The 14,933-nt window shown below is 48.0% G+C and overlaps 1 protein-coding gene across 11 annotated transcripts in view; it reads right to left on the bottom strand.

The window, feature by feature from the left end:
* BLTP1 (bridge-like lipid transfer protein family member 1) overlaps positions 1 to 14,933 on the bottom strand; it is a 754,177-nt gene that overhangs the window by 74,912 nt on the left and 664,332 nt on the right. For all 11 annotated transcript variants that reach the window (XM_082243836.1, XM_082243839.1, XM_082243842.1 and 8 more), the window contains 2 exons: positions 14,641 to 14,898; positions 13,796 to 13,949 (listed from right to left, as the gene is read on the bottom strand). In XM_082243836.1, the coding sequence (XP_082099962.1) occupies positions 13,796 to 13,949; positions 14,641 to 14,898 (412 nt within the window). The remainder of the gene's footprint in view (positions 1 to 13,795; positions 13,950 to 14,640; positions 14,899 to 14,933) is intronic.

Here is a 14,933-nt window from a genome sequence, read left to right as displayed (position 1 = left end):
AGCATTCATTATGGAGATATTCCAATACTTAGAGCAGAGGGAGTTCAAATTGGATGAGGTATTTTCGCATAATTCCAATAGCCAACACCTCTGATGATCTATCTGTCTTTTTAAAGAAATGAGGACATCTGTTTGATAAGAAAATTAAAATGTGGTGGGCCTTTTTCGAAAGGTATATTTCCTCTAATTTGATCCCGAGAAGTCTAAGGTGGGATATCCCGCCTAACGACGGTCTGTTGGGTGTAGAGTCTATGCAAGAGTGGAGTAGTTTCTTTAATCAGAAGGGATTTGAATTACTTGCTTTTCTGCTTAAAAGGAAGCAAAGAAAAATGAGGCTATTGGAGGCCCAGATTCAAGAGATTCAGACTAAGATAGAGCCTTTTAAGAAAAAGGCTGATTTTCTTAGACTGTCGGGTGATCTTAAAACCAAAATGGTCAAATGGGACAAGGAGGCCTCAGCTAAGAAAAGGGAAAAGGTTATCGGGGGCACGTCCACAAAGGAATTTTGTACCCCACTTTTCACCCAATAGGGACCCCGTTGAGTATACTACGCCTCCTCGTTATGTAGGTGGGAATGATTACCCTCAGATGAGGGACTCTATTCCCTTGAATAATAGGTTTCAACCCTTAGCGGATAGAATGGAGGTGGAAGATCACCATTTTTTTAGGGACTCCAGGCCCAAAGGGGGGGTGATCCAATATACTCTCAGGGGGAAAAGAAGAGAACGAGAGGGAGGAGATCTGGAAGACATATTTAAAAGAAAAAACTTCCGGCAGGAGCTGGAATCTTCAACATTAGCGGTACTAACTTAACTAATGATGAAATGAAGGTGTTGAATAGAGGTCTCAAATTTGCTCCAATAAAAAATTTGAATACATTTCATACATATATCAATGTTCAAAAATATGTGAGGGGTTTGAATAATAAAAAATACTTCTTGTCTAAACCAGGAGAAAGGGAGTCTTTACCCCTAGCAGGGACACATTCTAACTTAGCTAATAGGTCCGTGTTCAACCATCTCAATAAGGACAATAAGCACTTAGAAGTGTTCAAGAATATGGTAACTAAGGAGAGGTAGAAGAACTGCAAATTAAAAAAATACAAGACCCCATGTATATCAAACAAGGTACTTTGTCCATAGAAAAAAAGCATGATTTGGTTATATGTCCGGTAGATAAAAGGGGGGTGTCGGGGGGCGTGGTCTGGACATGGCTGGCTGAAGTCGTGTCTTTGCAGAGCTCCGTGCCGTATCTCACCCAGCCTGATTTCACGATTTTCTGACGGCGAGTTTTAAGGTCGGTCAGAAGGAGGAAGACACGGGGAACGTCCGGAGGTTCAGGCACTCCCAGCAGACCGCATCCTTCGGGGGAAATTCAGCGTTTTTCCCGGCCTCGCAGACCTCCTCACCTGCGGGCAATATGGCGGCCGTGATGGACCCGGGGCCTTCTGGCGGGAATGCGCAAGCGGGGATGGATGACGAACTCCGGAGCATTCTGCGCTCCCCACCCTGCACCAGAGACATTGAAACCATCGTGGGCCGCCTGGAGGCCGCGCACCGTCGGGAGGTACAGCAGGTGCGGGGGGAAGTGCAGCAAGTGGCGGACAGAGTGACTTCGGGGGAGGCAACCTTGGCTGCAATGGACCTCCGTGTAGTAGTCCTGGATAAGGAGCAGAAGGCACACAGGGAGGCTGCTATTGCTATGCAACTCCATATGGAGGATATAGAGGAACGCAGCAGGAGGAACAATGTCTGCTTTAAGGGACTGCCGGAAGCTACAGGCCAAGAAGACCTAGCGGCCTCAGTGACTGCTATCCTGGCACAACCTGCTTGGGGACTCCTTTCCAACTAATTTGGAGTTCGACCGGATCCACAGGGCCCTTGGCCTCCGCTCCCCTGACCATCCACGGGATGTCGTCTGCCTCTTTCACCGTTACACCCATCGGGAGCTGGTGATCCGCAAGGCGTGGGAGGCCAATACAGTGGACTTTGAGGGGATTCAGGTGCGGATTCTGCCGGATCTTTCCAGAGCCACACTGTACCGCCGTGCGCTTCTTCAGCCTGTCTTGGACCTGGTGCGCAGGGACGGAGCCACTTACCGCTGGGGATACCCACTGGCGCTTACGGTCCGGAAGGCCAACTCCTCCTTCACCCAGAGATCTCCTTCAGAACTACCGGCCCTCTTTGCGTACCTGGGCGTTCAACCTGTGCAGATCCTGGACTGGCTGCTGCTTCTCCCTCGGCCTGCGGATTACCGGAACAGAAATCTCCACAGCAGCGACGCACCACTTCCTCCTAGACCGCAATTCACGCACATACGGCTCCGTTCTGGGGTGTCGGAGGCCCAGAGAGAGGACTGAGATGTAGGACCTGTGGTACTGTGAGTATTGGGGCGCTCCGCCCTCCACCCCACGGGTTCTTTTCTATTGCCCCACTGGCTGTGACTCCCTGCTGTGTGCTTGGGGCGGCGGCCGTATCCCTGCCCTGCTGCCCCTCCAGGTGGGAATGTCCTCTTGAGCCATTCCCCTCCCCTTGAGCCATCATTCCCTCCTGCCGGCTGAGCCCCTGCTGAATACTGCCCAGCCTGTGGAGCGATTGTGCCCAGTGACCTATGTGGTCCGCTACCCTTGTCTACGGCTCTTACCCCCCGTTCCCCAGGTGGATGGCGACGGTGTCTGCATTGCAGCCTGGCCCTGACCCTCCCTGACCGCCACACTTCCTGGGAGTTTCGGGGGGTCCCTGGACTTGCCCACGCCCGGTCCTTTACTCCATGATGCCTGAGGGGGGGGGGGGCCCATGGGGTGGGTGGCTTACGGGAGGGTCGCCCTGGTCATTGCTGGAGGACCCGCTGGAGATTGCCACCTGGGGGTATGCTGCCATACAGGGCGTGCTGACCTCCCGGACATATGGGGCTTGTATAATGCCCCGGGCTGGCCCGCAGCCTGATTTCCCCGACATTGAGGACTCCTCTGTGTTTCAGGGGCTGCTGTTCGGGGTCTCCCGAGCGGACTTCCTTCAATATCCTTCACCTATCGGTGCCTTTTTTGTTGGGGGAGCCCTTCGGGTCCTCCTCTGGGGGGAACTGAAGGGTCCGGAGAATAGGGGACTTACGTAGCCTACTGGCGGATCGACCTATACACTCAGTGGATATGGGGGCCATGTGTTTCCAGGACTACCATCTCCACTTTGCTACACTGGTTAAATGGGGCCTGGGCACCTATGTTCTTATTGCTGGGACTATTGTGGACTCGCGCTGGTTGGGGGTGGCTCAGGAGTGTGGGGGGGAGGGATTGTTTAGATGTTTTGCCTGTGGGGGGGTGCTCCTATATGAAGGGAGGTTTGACGGTTATATGGGTTCTCATGGGGGACTATGCATTATTATTTGTGGAGGGGGATCGGAGTGGCCGGTTGACGGGAGTTATTGTGGGATGGGGGAGGGGAAGGGGAACCGGGCTCTCCCCGATGGTAACATCCCCTTTGCGGAGGCTTTGGGACGGACTGCCTGTTTGTTTGGGGTTGGCGGCTACTTAGATCCCTCCTCCATGGGGGGGGGGGGGGTTACTGGTTTGGGATGTTGTTGTTAAGTTGTCTACTGTATGCCCTCTGATGGCTAGCCTTGTGGGTTGCTTTGCGTGGCCCTCTCTCCCTGATTTACCATCCCTGGTCTGACCTTTCCTCTTCTGCACTCTTCCTGTGACCGTTGGGGGCCTGTCCCCGTGACATTCATCCCCTAGTCTATACACTCAATTGCCAGAAACTTACCTACCTTTGTCTCCTCATCATTATGACACGCATTTACTGTTGGGCTGGGTGGTGGGCCGGAGCCTGTGGTTTGGGCTGTGCCTGCTCTACCCACATCCCCAATTAGGCCTGTGCTTGAGTGACCTTAGGGGACCTTGGGTGCCTGGCAGCTGAGCTGCCCTTTAGTTGGTGAGGGGTGGTAGTTGCCCCCACGCTTTCTCTCCTCCTTTTCCATTTCCTCCTTGTTTTTCTTGTCTCCTTGTCTTCTACTTTTCTCTCTTCTCTGCCTTTCGGTAACCCTCCCTCCCTCTCTTTTCCCACCCCCCTTTTTCCCCTCCATCATCCTCGCTCTACCCTTCCTCCCTCTCCCCCCTCCTCCCCCCCTTGCTCAAATAGATAGCAGACGCATTTCAGAGCTTTTATGAATCACTGTAAAAGCTACCGGACCCGGGGGTGACACAGTCCTCCATAGATGACTATCTTGCCTCGGTAGATCTCCCGTCATTGGCGGCGGATGCCCGGGAGGAGCTGGAAGCCCCCATCACGTTGATGGAACTTAAAATGGTGGTGAGTGCGTTTCAGGCAGGGAAGGCCCCTGGACCGGACGGCCTTACTATGCCATACTATCCCACCTACCTAGAGGTGCTTGGCCCGCACTTGCTGTCGTGGCTTAACATGCTGGGTAGGGGGGAGTCGTCCTTCCCACCGGATACGCTCTGGGCCCACATCTTAGTTCTTCCCAAGGATGGCAAAGATCCTTCTCACTGCGGTAGCTATAGGCCTATATCTTTGTTGAAAATGGATCTAAAAATTCTTACGAAGATATCAGCCAACTGCTTGGGCCAGTATATGCCTTCGTTGGTCTACTTGGACCAAGTGGGGTTCATTCCTTCCAGAGAGGCGAGGGACAATACCTCTAAGGTCCTGAACCCCATTTATGTGGCTCAGACGTCCCGAACGCCGTGTGTCCTACTTAATACAGACGCGCAAAAGGCGTTTGATCGCGTCAACTGGCGTTTCATGCTGTCAACGCTCCGTGTGAAGGGCTTCGGTGAAAATCTGCTGTCCTGGATAGGCCACATTTATTCTCACCCTTCAGCACAGGTGAAGTGTAATGGGGTGTTTTCCGACACCTTTCATATATCTATCGGCACCCGCCAGGGGTGCCCGCTCTCGCCTTTGCTCTTTCCATGGAACCATTTCTAGGCAGGGTGCGGTCCAATCCCGATATCACGGGTGTTTGGGTAGGGGAGATGGAATGCAAGGTCTCAGCGTACGCTGACGATATGCTGTTCTCCCTTACTAACCCAGTGATCTTGGCACCCAATCTGATGAAGGAAATAGAACAATACGGTCGCTGTTCCAACCTTAATATTAATTTTCAAAAATCGGAGGCCCTAGGGGTGGGTATCCCGATTCCGCTCTTAGATCACCTATCCTCGACGCTACCTTTTAAATGGACCCAGACGGCCCTGACCTACTTAGGTACCCAGATACCGTCTGATCTGTCTCGGCTCTACGAGCTGAACTTCCCTCCCCTCTTGACCCACGTTCGTCAACTATTGACGTCCTGGAATACGGGTTTGCACTCCTGGTTCGGGAGGTGTAACTTACTTAAGATGACGATTCTCCCTAAGATCCAACATCTTTTACAGGCCCTCCCGTGAAGATCCCGTCTTCCCATTTCCCGTTTTTTGCCCAAATCCATAGTATTTTCATGAAGTTTATCTGGGCAAATGGGAGGTCTCGGCTCTCTCGTTCTCACCTGACGTTACCGAAGCAATTTGGGGGTCTGGCCCTTCCAGATGTGGTGAGGTACCACCAAGCTGTTCACCTTGGCCGACTAATAGACTGGTGGCGGCATGGTGCTGGTAAACTATGGGTGCAGCTCGAAAGGGGACAGACTACCGTCTCTCTGGGGGGTCTGCCGTGGGTTATGGGGGAACTCCCCCATCATATCCGTCTTCACTCCACAAGTGGGGTGACGAGTGCGGCTGTCCGTCGTCTTTTGTCCCACCCCTCCATCTCCACATGGACGTCTCCATTATAGCCTATTTTGGGAAACCTGGAGTTTGCTCCTGGCAAACTCCAGGTTTGAGGAAGAAGAGTTTGAGGAAGAAGAGTACTTTTTCCCGCCTGTGAGTCCTTTGATTAATTCATCCAATGAGGATCCAAACAAACGGTCTCCTGTAAAGGGGAGATCTGATAGAGCCTTTTTTGAAGCCTGATCCGCAGACCAGCTTTTTAGCCACACCATGTGTCTAATAGCTACCCCCACTGCAGACACTCTGGCTACAAGGGGGGCCGCATCTAGCGATGCATCACATATAAATAATACGGCTTGGACCATTTGGTCCGTTAGCTCTGGCAGACCCGGAGAGAGCTGTTCTGTTTTTATGCCACTTTTTAGTAACTTTACCCATTCAGTTATGGTCTGGGACACCAGAGTGCTCATGAATATCGGTTTAAGCATTGAGCCCGCTATCACATGTAAGTGGCGGGACAGAGACTCAATCCATCTATCCATGGGGTCTGTAAAAACTGGGGACTCCTCTACCGGAACCACAGTAGATTTGTTCAGTCTGGAAACCGGATGGTCCACCTTCGGAGGTACGGTTCATCGGGTACCGCGATGGGATACCGCGTCCGGGAATTGGTAGTGCCTTTTAAAATGCGTCGGCACCACTAACATCTGTTTGATGCGCCCACACTGTTCATTGACAATTTTGTCAAAAAGCTCCGGACAAAGGAAAGCCTTGCCCAACTTCTGGGATTTGCGAGTGCCAAAAGACACCTGTGTCCCTGATGCTGCAGAATCATCCGCGATTTTTAGAGTTTCCCGCATTGACACTATAAGTGCCTCCAGCAGCACGCTTTCTCGTGCAGCTGCAGACGAGGATATATCGTCCTCGCCATCCGAGTGCGATGACGCAGATCCCTCAGGGTGGCATGTGTCCGTGACGGCCATATCTACCTCAGAATCTGAGGATACAGGAGAGGCAGGGGAGGGCATAGGGCGCTTTTTACTAGTGGCATTTTTAAAACCAAATCCACCTTTGACACCAGGTTTTCCAAAACTGCCATTAAGGCAGACAGGGGTTGCAAACTGGAGGTCCCCGCAACCGCAAGGAGGGGATCTGTAGGTGAAATTTGTCCCCGGGACTCTATAAGAACCCTGGAATAATGCAGTGTCCCTTTAAGAAAACTGCCAAAAAAAAAAACGGACCACAAAGCTGCACCAGCAGTACTACAAGTTCCTGCCACTAGCACTGCCGATAGCAGGGTGAGTGAGGAAGACCTCCAAGGAACCCAACAGACATACCACAGATCGATATGTAGGAGAAAAGGATCGGTCTGCTGTGTAGAAAAACGATCTTCACAGGAAAAGGAAGTACCTGGGTCATTCACTAGAGTAAAGGCCTAGCTGCTCCCTGCTATTCAGAGATCGCGGACTCCAAGAAAATGGCCGCCCAATGCATTTTTATGGGGAAACAACAAAAACATGGCCGCCCATGCATTTCAATAGAAAATTCTGCAAAATGAGGCTGAACGATTGTACAGCAAAATGGCGGCCCCCACGGCGCGCTGTGCGGTCTCCAGGACACCCTAAGGGGTCCAAACGATTAGTGGCATCGGGGGGGCCCCCGGACTCCCACCAGGATTAACCCCCCCCACAGCGGACCTGCTATAGCGGCCTCGGCGCGTCCACCCCCCCGTGGACCCCCATCGCTGGCTAAGGTAGGGACCTCCATGATGGTGGGGAGGGAGGGCTAGGGGGAGTATAGTACATACCGAGAGGCCAGGGGGAATGAGGGGTACCCGAGGGTCCGACCTTCCCCGGGAGGGGCTGCCCCGAGACTGCCAGAGCTATGGGGGGACACTACTCACCATACCAACGACATTGGGTGGGCACCACTCCGAACAGACTACCTCTCCACTCGGGGGTGCTGACAGCCAAGGGGTATGCTGCGACTCAGGCCGAACCAGGTCATGTGCGTCCCGGCGAGGTGTTTCACTTGCAGGCCAGCCCCCGTCCATTGGGGCTCTGTAGTGGCGAGGCCTAGCCCTGGGCTATAACCTGCATAGGCTTGCTGGCCGGGCTAGGAGACCTTAAGGATCTAGGATATCCAGTCCAAAACCCAATCCGGTTGTTGATTGCAGTTCTCTCAGGGACATAACTAGCTAAAAAATTAAATTTTAACAAAGGTTCCCTTTTAAATAAAAAAGACAAGCGAAGACCGAAGTCCCAGCCAGGAACTAGGTCCTACTCCAAAACTAGGCAAGAGCAGGAATGAACTGAATACTATAGCAGAGTGTGTGGGTGTATGCCTGCAGGGACTGCACCATAGGCATGGTAAAGATTTTTCCTGCCTAGTGTCCTACTCCTGTAGGGGACAGCATAACCCAGCGGTCAAGAAGAATATGGAGCTGCGTCTGTTAATGAACGATAGAGAAACCCACCATTCACAGAAACATGGGAAAAAGACATAGGAACGTGGTTAAAAGAACACAAAATAAATATAATACTGAGAGCGGTATACAATTCTGCTGTTGATGTAAACACCACTAAGATGAACTTTAAATGCTTATTGCGATGGTATATGACGCCGGTAAAAGTACAAAAATGCCAACCAGAAAATTCTTTGCTATGCTAGAGGGGCTGTGGTAGGTTGAGTACAATGTTCCACATCTGGTGGGACTGCCTAAATATCTGTATATACTGGCAGGGGGTTCAACAGTGTATCCGGGAAATTATAGGAGAGGATATTGTTGATGACCCCTGGGTTTGTTTATTCCATAAAACTGACAAATCAAATATATACCATAAAAGCAGCAAAAGGGGCAATCCCGAAAAGATGGTTGGACTCAGAAAGCCCCACACTTAAGAGACTGTCTCAAAAGAATTGAATATATATACAATATGGAGTACTTGGGTAGCAGAGAAGAAGATCAGGCAGAAAGTTTCTTAAATAAATGGGTTGAGTTAAGACAAGCAGATATTAAGAAGTCTGGGTGAAATAGGGAAGGATGAGGGAAAGTAGGTAAACAAAGGAGAAGGGGAGCAACCAAAAATAGTGGAACAGATGAGTAACAGTGTGTGTGTGTGTGTGGTGTGTGTGTGTGTGTGTGTGTGTGTGTGTGTGTGTGTGTGTGTGTGTGTGTGTGTGTGTGTGTGTGTGTGTGTGTGTGTGTGTGTGTGTGTGTGTGTGTGTGTGTGTGTGTGTGTGTGTGTGTGTGTGTGTGTGTGTGTTGGGGGGGGGGGGGGTGGTGGAATGAGGGAAAGCAGGGGATGGGAATAAACATCACTGTATTTTTATAATCTGCTATTTTTTTAAATGTATTTTGTATGTGAATATCACATTAAAAACGTATACAATTTAACCACTTGCCTACAGTGCACTTTCACCCCCTTCCTGCCCAGACCGATTTTCAGCTTTCAGCGCTCTCACACTTTGACTGAGAATTACTCAGTCATGCAACACTGTACCCATACAAAAATGGTGTCCTTTTTTTCACACAAATAGAGCTTTCTTTTGATGGTATTTGATCAATACTGGGTTTTTTATTTTTTGCGCTATAAATAAAAAAAGACTGAAAATATCGTGAAAAAACGAATTTTTCTTTGTTTCTGTCATAAAATTTTGCAAATTAGTCATTTTTCTTCACAAATTTTGGCCAAAATTTATACTGCTACTTATCTTTGGTAAAAATAACCCAAGTAAGTGTACATTATTTGGTCTTTGTGAAAGTTATAGAGTCCACAAGCTATGGTGCGAATCATTGAAAATTGATCACACTTGCTCACACCTGATGTACTGAAGGCCTATCTCATTTCTTGAGACACTAAAAAGTCAGGAAAGTACAAATACCCCCCAAATGACCCCTTTTTGGAAAGTAGACATTCCAAGGTATTTAATAAGGGGCATGGAGAGTTTTTTGAAGTTGTCATTTTTTCCCACAACTCTTTGCAAAATGAAGATTTTTTTTTTTTTTTTTTTTTTTTTTTTACAAATTGCCATATTAACAGGTTATTTCTCTCACACAGCACATGTATACTTGCAACTACACCCCAAAACACATTCTACTCCTCCTCCTGAGTATGGCGATACCACATGTGTGAGACTTTTTCACAGCCTGGCCACATACAGAGGCCTAACATTCAAGTAGCCCCGTCCGGCATTCTAGGAGCACAAATTACACATATAATTTCCTGACAACCTATCGCACTTTTGAAGGCCCTGGAGCACCAGGACAATGGAAACCCCCATAAAATGACCCCATTTTGGAAAGCAAACAGCCCAACGTATAATTTTTGAGGCATAATGAGTCTTTTGAATATGTCATTTTTTCCACAAGTTTTTGGAAAATGTGGAAAGAAAATGAAAACACATTTTTTTTTACACAAAGCTGTCCATTTATGCAATATTTCTAACACATAGCATGTACATAGCAAAAATTGCACAGCAAAATACATTCTGCTATTCCTCCTGAGTATGGCGATACCACATGTGTAACACTTTTTCACAGCCTGGCCACATACATAGGCCTAACATCCAAGTAGCGCTTTACACAAAGTTGTCCATTTATCCACTTTAAGACTGGGCCTATTTTTGACACTTGGTGTTTACAAGCTAAAATCATTTTTTTTGCTAGAAAACTACTTGGAACCCCCAAACATTATATATTTTTTTTTAGCAGAGACCCTAGAGAATAAAATGGAGATCGTTGCAATATTTTTTATCACACCATATTTGCGCAGCAGTCTTCCAGATGCGATTTTTTTGAAAAAAATTCACTTTTTTGAACTAAAAAATAAGAAAACAGTAAATTTAGCACAATTTTTTTCCATAATGTGAAAGATAATATTACGCCGAGTAATTAGATACCCAACATGTCATGCTTCAAAATTGCGCATGCTCACAGAATGGCGCCAAACATTGGTACTTAAAAATCCCCATAGGCAACATTTTAAAAATTTCTGCAGGTTACTAGCTTAGAGATACAGAGGAGGTCTAGGGCTCAAATTATTGCTCTCGCTCTAACGATCGCGGCGATACCTCACATGTATGGTTTGAACATCGTTTACATATGTGGGCGGGAATTGCGTATGCGTTTGCTTCTGCGCGCGAGCTAACGGGGACAGGGCGCTTTAATTTTTTTTTTTTTTTTTTTTCCTATTTATTTTATTTATTATTTTTTTATTTTTACACAGTTTAAAAAAAAAAAAATGTTTTGATCATTTTTATTCCTATTACAAGGAATGTAAACATCCCTTGTAATAGAAATAGGCATGACAGGTCCTCTTTATTGTGAGATCTGGGGTCAAAAAGACCTCACACCTCACAACTACACTAAAAAAGAAAAGAAAAAAAAAAAATTGTTGAAAGAGGAAAAAAAAAAAAAAGAAAAAAAAAAAGCGGCCCTTTAAACCGGTTGCTAGGCAACGTCTTTTGACGTAGCTCCGGTCCTCCAAGACCATAGAGTTGAGTGAGGGCCATCTTGCCCTCACTCGACTTCCTGTCTCTGAGGATCCGGGACCGGATAGTTTTCCCCGCTGCCGGCTGGTCCGGTAAGCTGGGAAAACGTCTGGGACGCGGCAGGAGGGGGGGGGCACCTCTTCCCCTGCACCGTAAGGGTAATTCCGCGGCGAATCCGCCACTGGGACCACCCTTATCTGAAAGCCGACCGCCCGCCGTTTCAAAAAATACCGGGGTTATGGGGGCTATCTGCTGCCATAACCCCAGTATTTAGCTTTTAATGGCCGACGCATATAGTCGTTAGGCGGTCAGTAAGTGATTGCATGCATATGGCAAACAGGTGACGATGACTGATGGGGTGACAGGTGACGATGACTGATGGGGTGACAGGTGACAATGACTGATGGGGTGACAGGTGACAATGACTGATGGGGTGACAGGTGACGATGACTGATGGGGTGACAGGTGACGATGACTGATGAGGTGACAGGTGACGATGATTGATGAGGTGACAAGTGACGATGATTGATGGGGTGACAGATGACAATCACTGACGGGGTGACATGTGACGATGATTGATGGGGTGACAAGTGAGGATCACTGATGGGGTGACAAGTGACGATGATTGATAGGGTGACAGATGACGGTGACTGATGGGGTGACAGGTGACGGTGATTGATGGGGTGACAGGTGACGGTGATTGATGGGGTGACAGGTGACGGGCGATGGTCACTGATAGGTGACAGGTGACGGGCGATGGTGCACGGCGGTACTGATGGCAGTCTCTGGTGACCGGTGAATTTTAGGCTACATTCACATGTGAACGTAGCGATCACGGGCAGAATCACTGCGATTCTGCCCGCAATCCAGAAATCATTGCAAATTGCGGGACGCCTGTGCGTTGCCCGTGATTTGCAATAGCACCCCAAACGCTGTGCGATGTTGCTGCGATTTCCGCCTGCCGAATTGAGGTAACATCACGCAAACAACGCATGACGCCCCAAAGAAGCTCTTGTACCTTTTTTGGGCGTCATGCGTTGTTTGCGCGATGTTACCGCGATTCGGCAGGCGGAAATGGTGGCAACATCGCACAGCGTTTGGTGTGCTATTGCAAAAAACGGGCAACGCACAGGCGTCCCGCAATTTGCAATGATTTCCGGATCGCTGGCAGAATCGCGGTGATTCTGCCTGCGATCGCTGCGCTCACATGTGAATGTTATGGGTGTCAATTTCTGGGCACTGATGAGGTGACTGTTGGGTGACAGGTGACATTGGGGGGGGCTGAGGACTGTGTGGGGGGACCTTTATTAGTGTGATTTTACTTTTACAGGTACACAGAGCAGTAACTCACTATTTCTAGCTCTTCTCCCCTCACACTGGAAACTGTATGAGGAGAGAAGAGCTAGTAACACTGAGTTACTGCTCTTTGTTTACATTTTCTGATCGGCTGTGAATGGATTCACAGCCGATCACATAGTAAACAGTCACTATCAGTGACTGTTTACTACTGCCGGTGACAGCTGTGTTCCTACGGAACACAGTGCCACCGACATGACCGCGCTGCGCGCTCCCGATCGCGCATGCGCGGTCATCTCCCGGCCGCCTCCATTGTGATCGGCTGTGTCATTGGAACACAGCCGATCACGTGGGAAACAGCCACGCCCAGTGGCTGTTTCCCCCCTGCCGGTGACGGGGGGTGTCCCGGGGACACCCCGACACCGGCAGTGCACGGCGGCGCGCCCGCGATCGCGCGCCTGCCGTGCATTTCCTGGGTCACGTCATATGACGTCCGCCCAGGATAATAGCCGCACCGTCCCGCCGTCATATGACGGCGGGCGGGCGGTAAGTGGTTAAGAAAAAAACAAAACAAAAAAACTCTTAACTGATGACCTGTAAAAAGCTTTTAAAGCGTCACCTGAGAAGAATTTTGGCAGCCATAGTGTTTTTTTTTTGCTATTCCCCAGGCATGCACAATTTTACAATTTATTTTTTGGTATCTATTTTTTCAACGCAACCCCATCTTTTACTAAAAAATGGGTATAATATTATGTTTGTTTTCACTCAAATTTATTTTAGTTTATTCTTCCTTGAAAATATGTGTTTGATAAATAACTGAGCAAAAATCATGTGACATGAACATTTTACACTACCACCATTTTATTCACCAGGGTCTGGTGAATAACATAGAAGTTATTTGTATAGATAATGATGAATAATATAGATTCTATTTGTATCCAAATATAAGATCTCCTTCTGTTCTTAAACTCTTACCAAGGCTCTGCGCTTACTTCTTACCTGACCTACATTACTGCCCGTGTCCCATTTGGAGTGGTTTCCCTTTTCACTTCTAGCTATTACTATTATACCACAATTCCTGTTTAGACTGAGACCTTTATAAAAGAAAGGAAGGAAAAAAAATCTCATACTGAGACACACACAGCAAGAACAAATTGACAATAGATCTAACCTTTCCCTTGGCTCTAGTTTTTCGCTACGTGTCAATTGAAAATGGGCTGCAAGTCTAGTGTTGCACATTTGGAACCCAATATTGTGTTATGAAGAAGCTTATGAACTCACGTTGTATTTCCCATTACATTGCTCATGTTCATTTGAACATTCAGCTGCTTTAGATTAATTGCAAACACAACCAGAGTTTCCCATGGTGACCCCTGCTGGCTGGATGGTTTACTAGCTTTACTGAAAGATGGTGTTGAAGTCTTGGTGACAGAATCTGAAGGAGAAGAGAAAAATATGTTTAGAGACCAACTAAATAAGACATTCCTTTATTCTGTTGGCTACATAGAAGTAAATTTGTACCATAAGTCACGTGCACATTACGATACACTATATAGATGTAAAGCACTGTTCAACATTAAAAAAGTAAAATATAAGCTTCGGCATCATGGTTTATTTTACATCAGAACTGGAAAAGAGCTAGTGTTATACAAAGGCCACATACAAGAAATCAATAAGGGAAACAAATAATAAGGGAAATCTGAATGTATCCTATACACCTTTATAAGCATCTATGTACACTATGGTACAATCCAATGAGTCTCAATCTATTTTCTATCTCTGATGCACAAGCTAATGGGGGAATGCCTTTCCCGGCCAGCAGAACCCAATAATTACTGCTAGTGGCTATAGCCACCAGTATTTGCATGTAAAAAATCCAAAAGGCTGGTTGTACCCAAGTCGACAAAGGGATCGGCTTGGGTACAACCAGCCTGCCCATAGTTAATTTGAATCTCAACCGGTCCCTACTTTAGTGGCCAAGATTCCATCTATCGATGGCAGGCTTAAGGCAGTGGAAATAGCTATGGAAATGTACTAAGTAACTAGCCTGCAGCAACAGATCAACAATGATCAACAAAGTAAGAGAATTGTCTACTACAGCTATTACCAGTCTTGTTTAAAAGTACCTCTGCGCGGCACGGAGGAATCTGAAACACTTCTCGATCTGGTTACAGCAGGTGATTTCAAGGAGTGTGATGTTATTCCAGGAGACATACTGTTGCTTGCACTGTGATCACTGAAAACATTGGGTGACTGTGCCATGTGAGTGAATGAGGCCGACTGACTGGGCTGCTCCCAAGTCCTGCAATACGCTTTGCGAGAAGATTCAGGGGAGAGATGCTGGTTGACTCCTTCAACTGAATCAGGAGTCCCAGGTCCAGAGGCTAATAAAAGCGGAATTAAATAGAATCCAGTTATT

Source organism: Pelophylax lessonae, assembly GCF_965119305.1.
Source record: "Pelophylax lessonae genome assembly, chromosome: 1".
NCBI lineage: Eukaryota > Metazoa > Chordata > Amphibia > Anura > Ranidae > Pelophylax > Pelophylax lessonae.
Note: the sequence above shows the minus strand (reverse complement) of the source record. Positions and strands in the feature narration are given on the sequence as shown.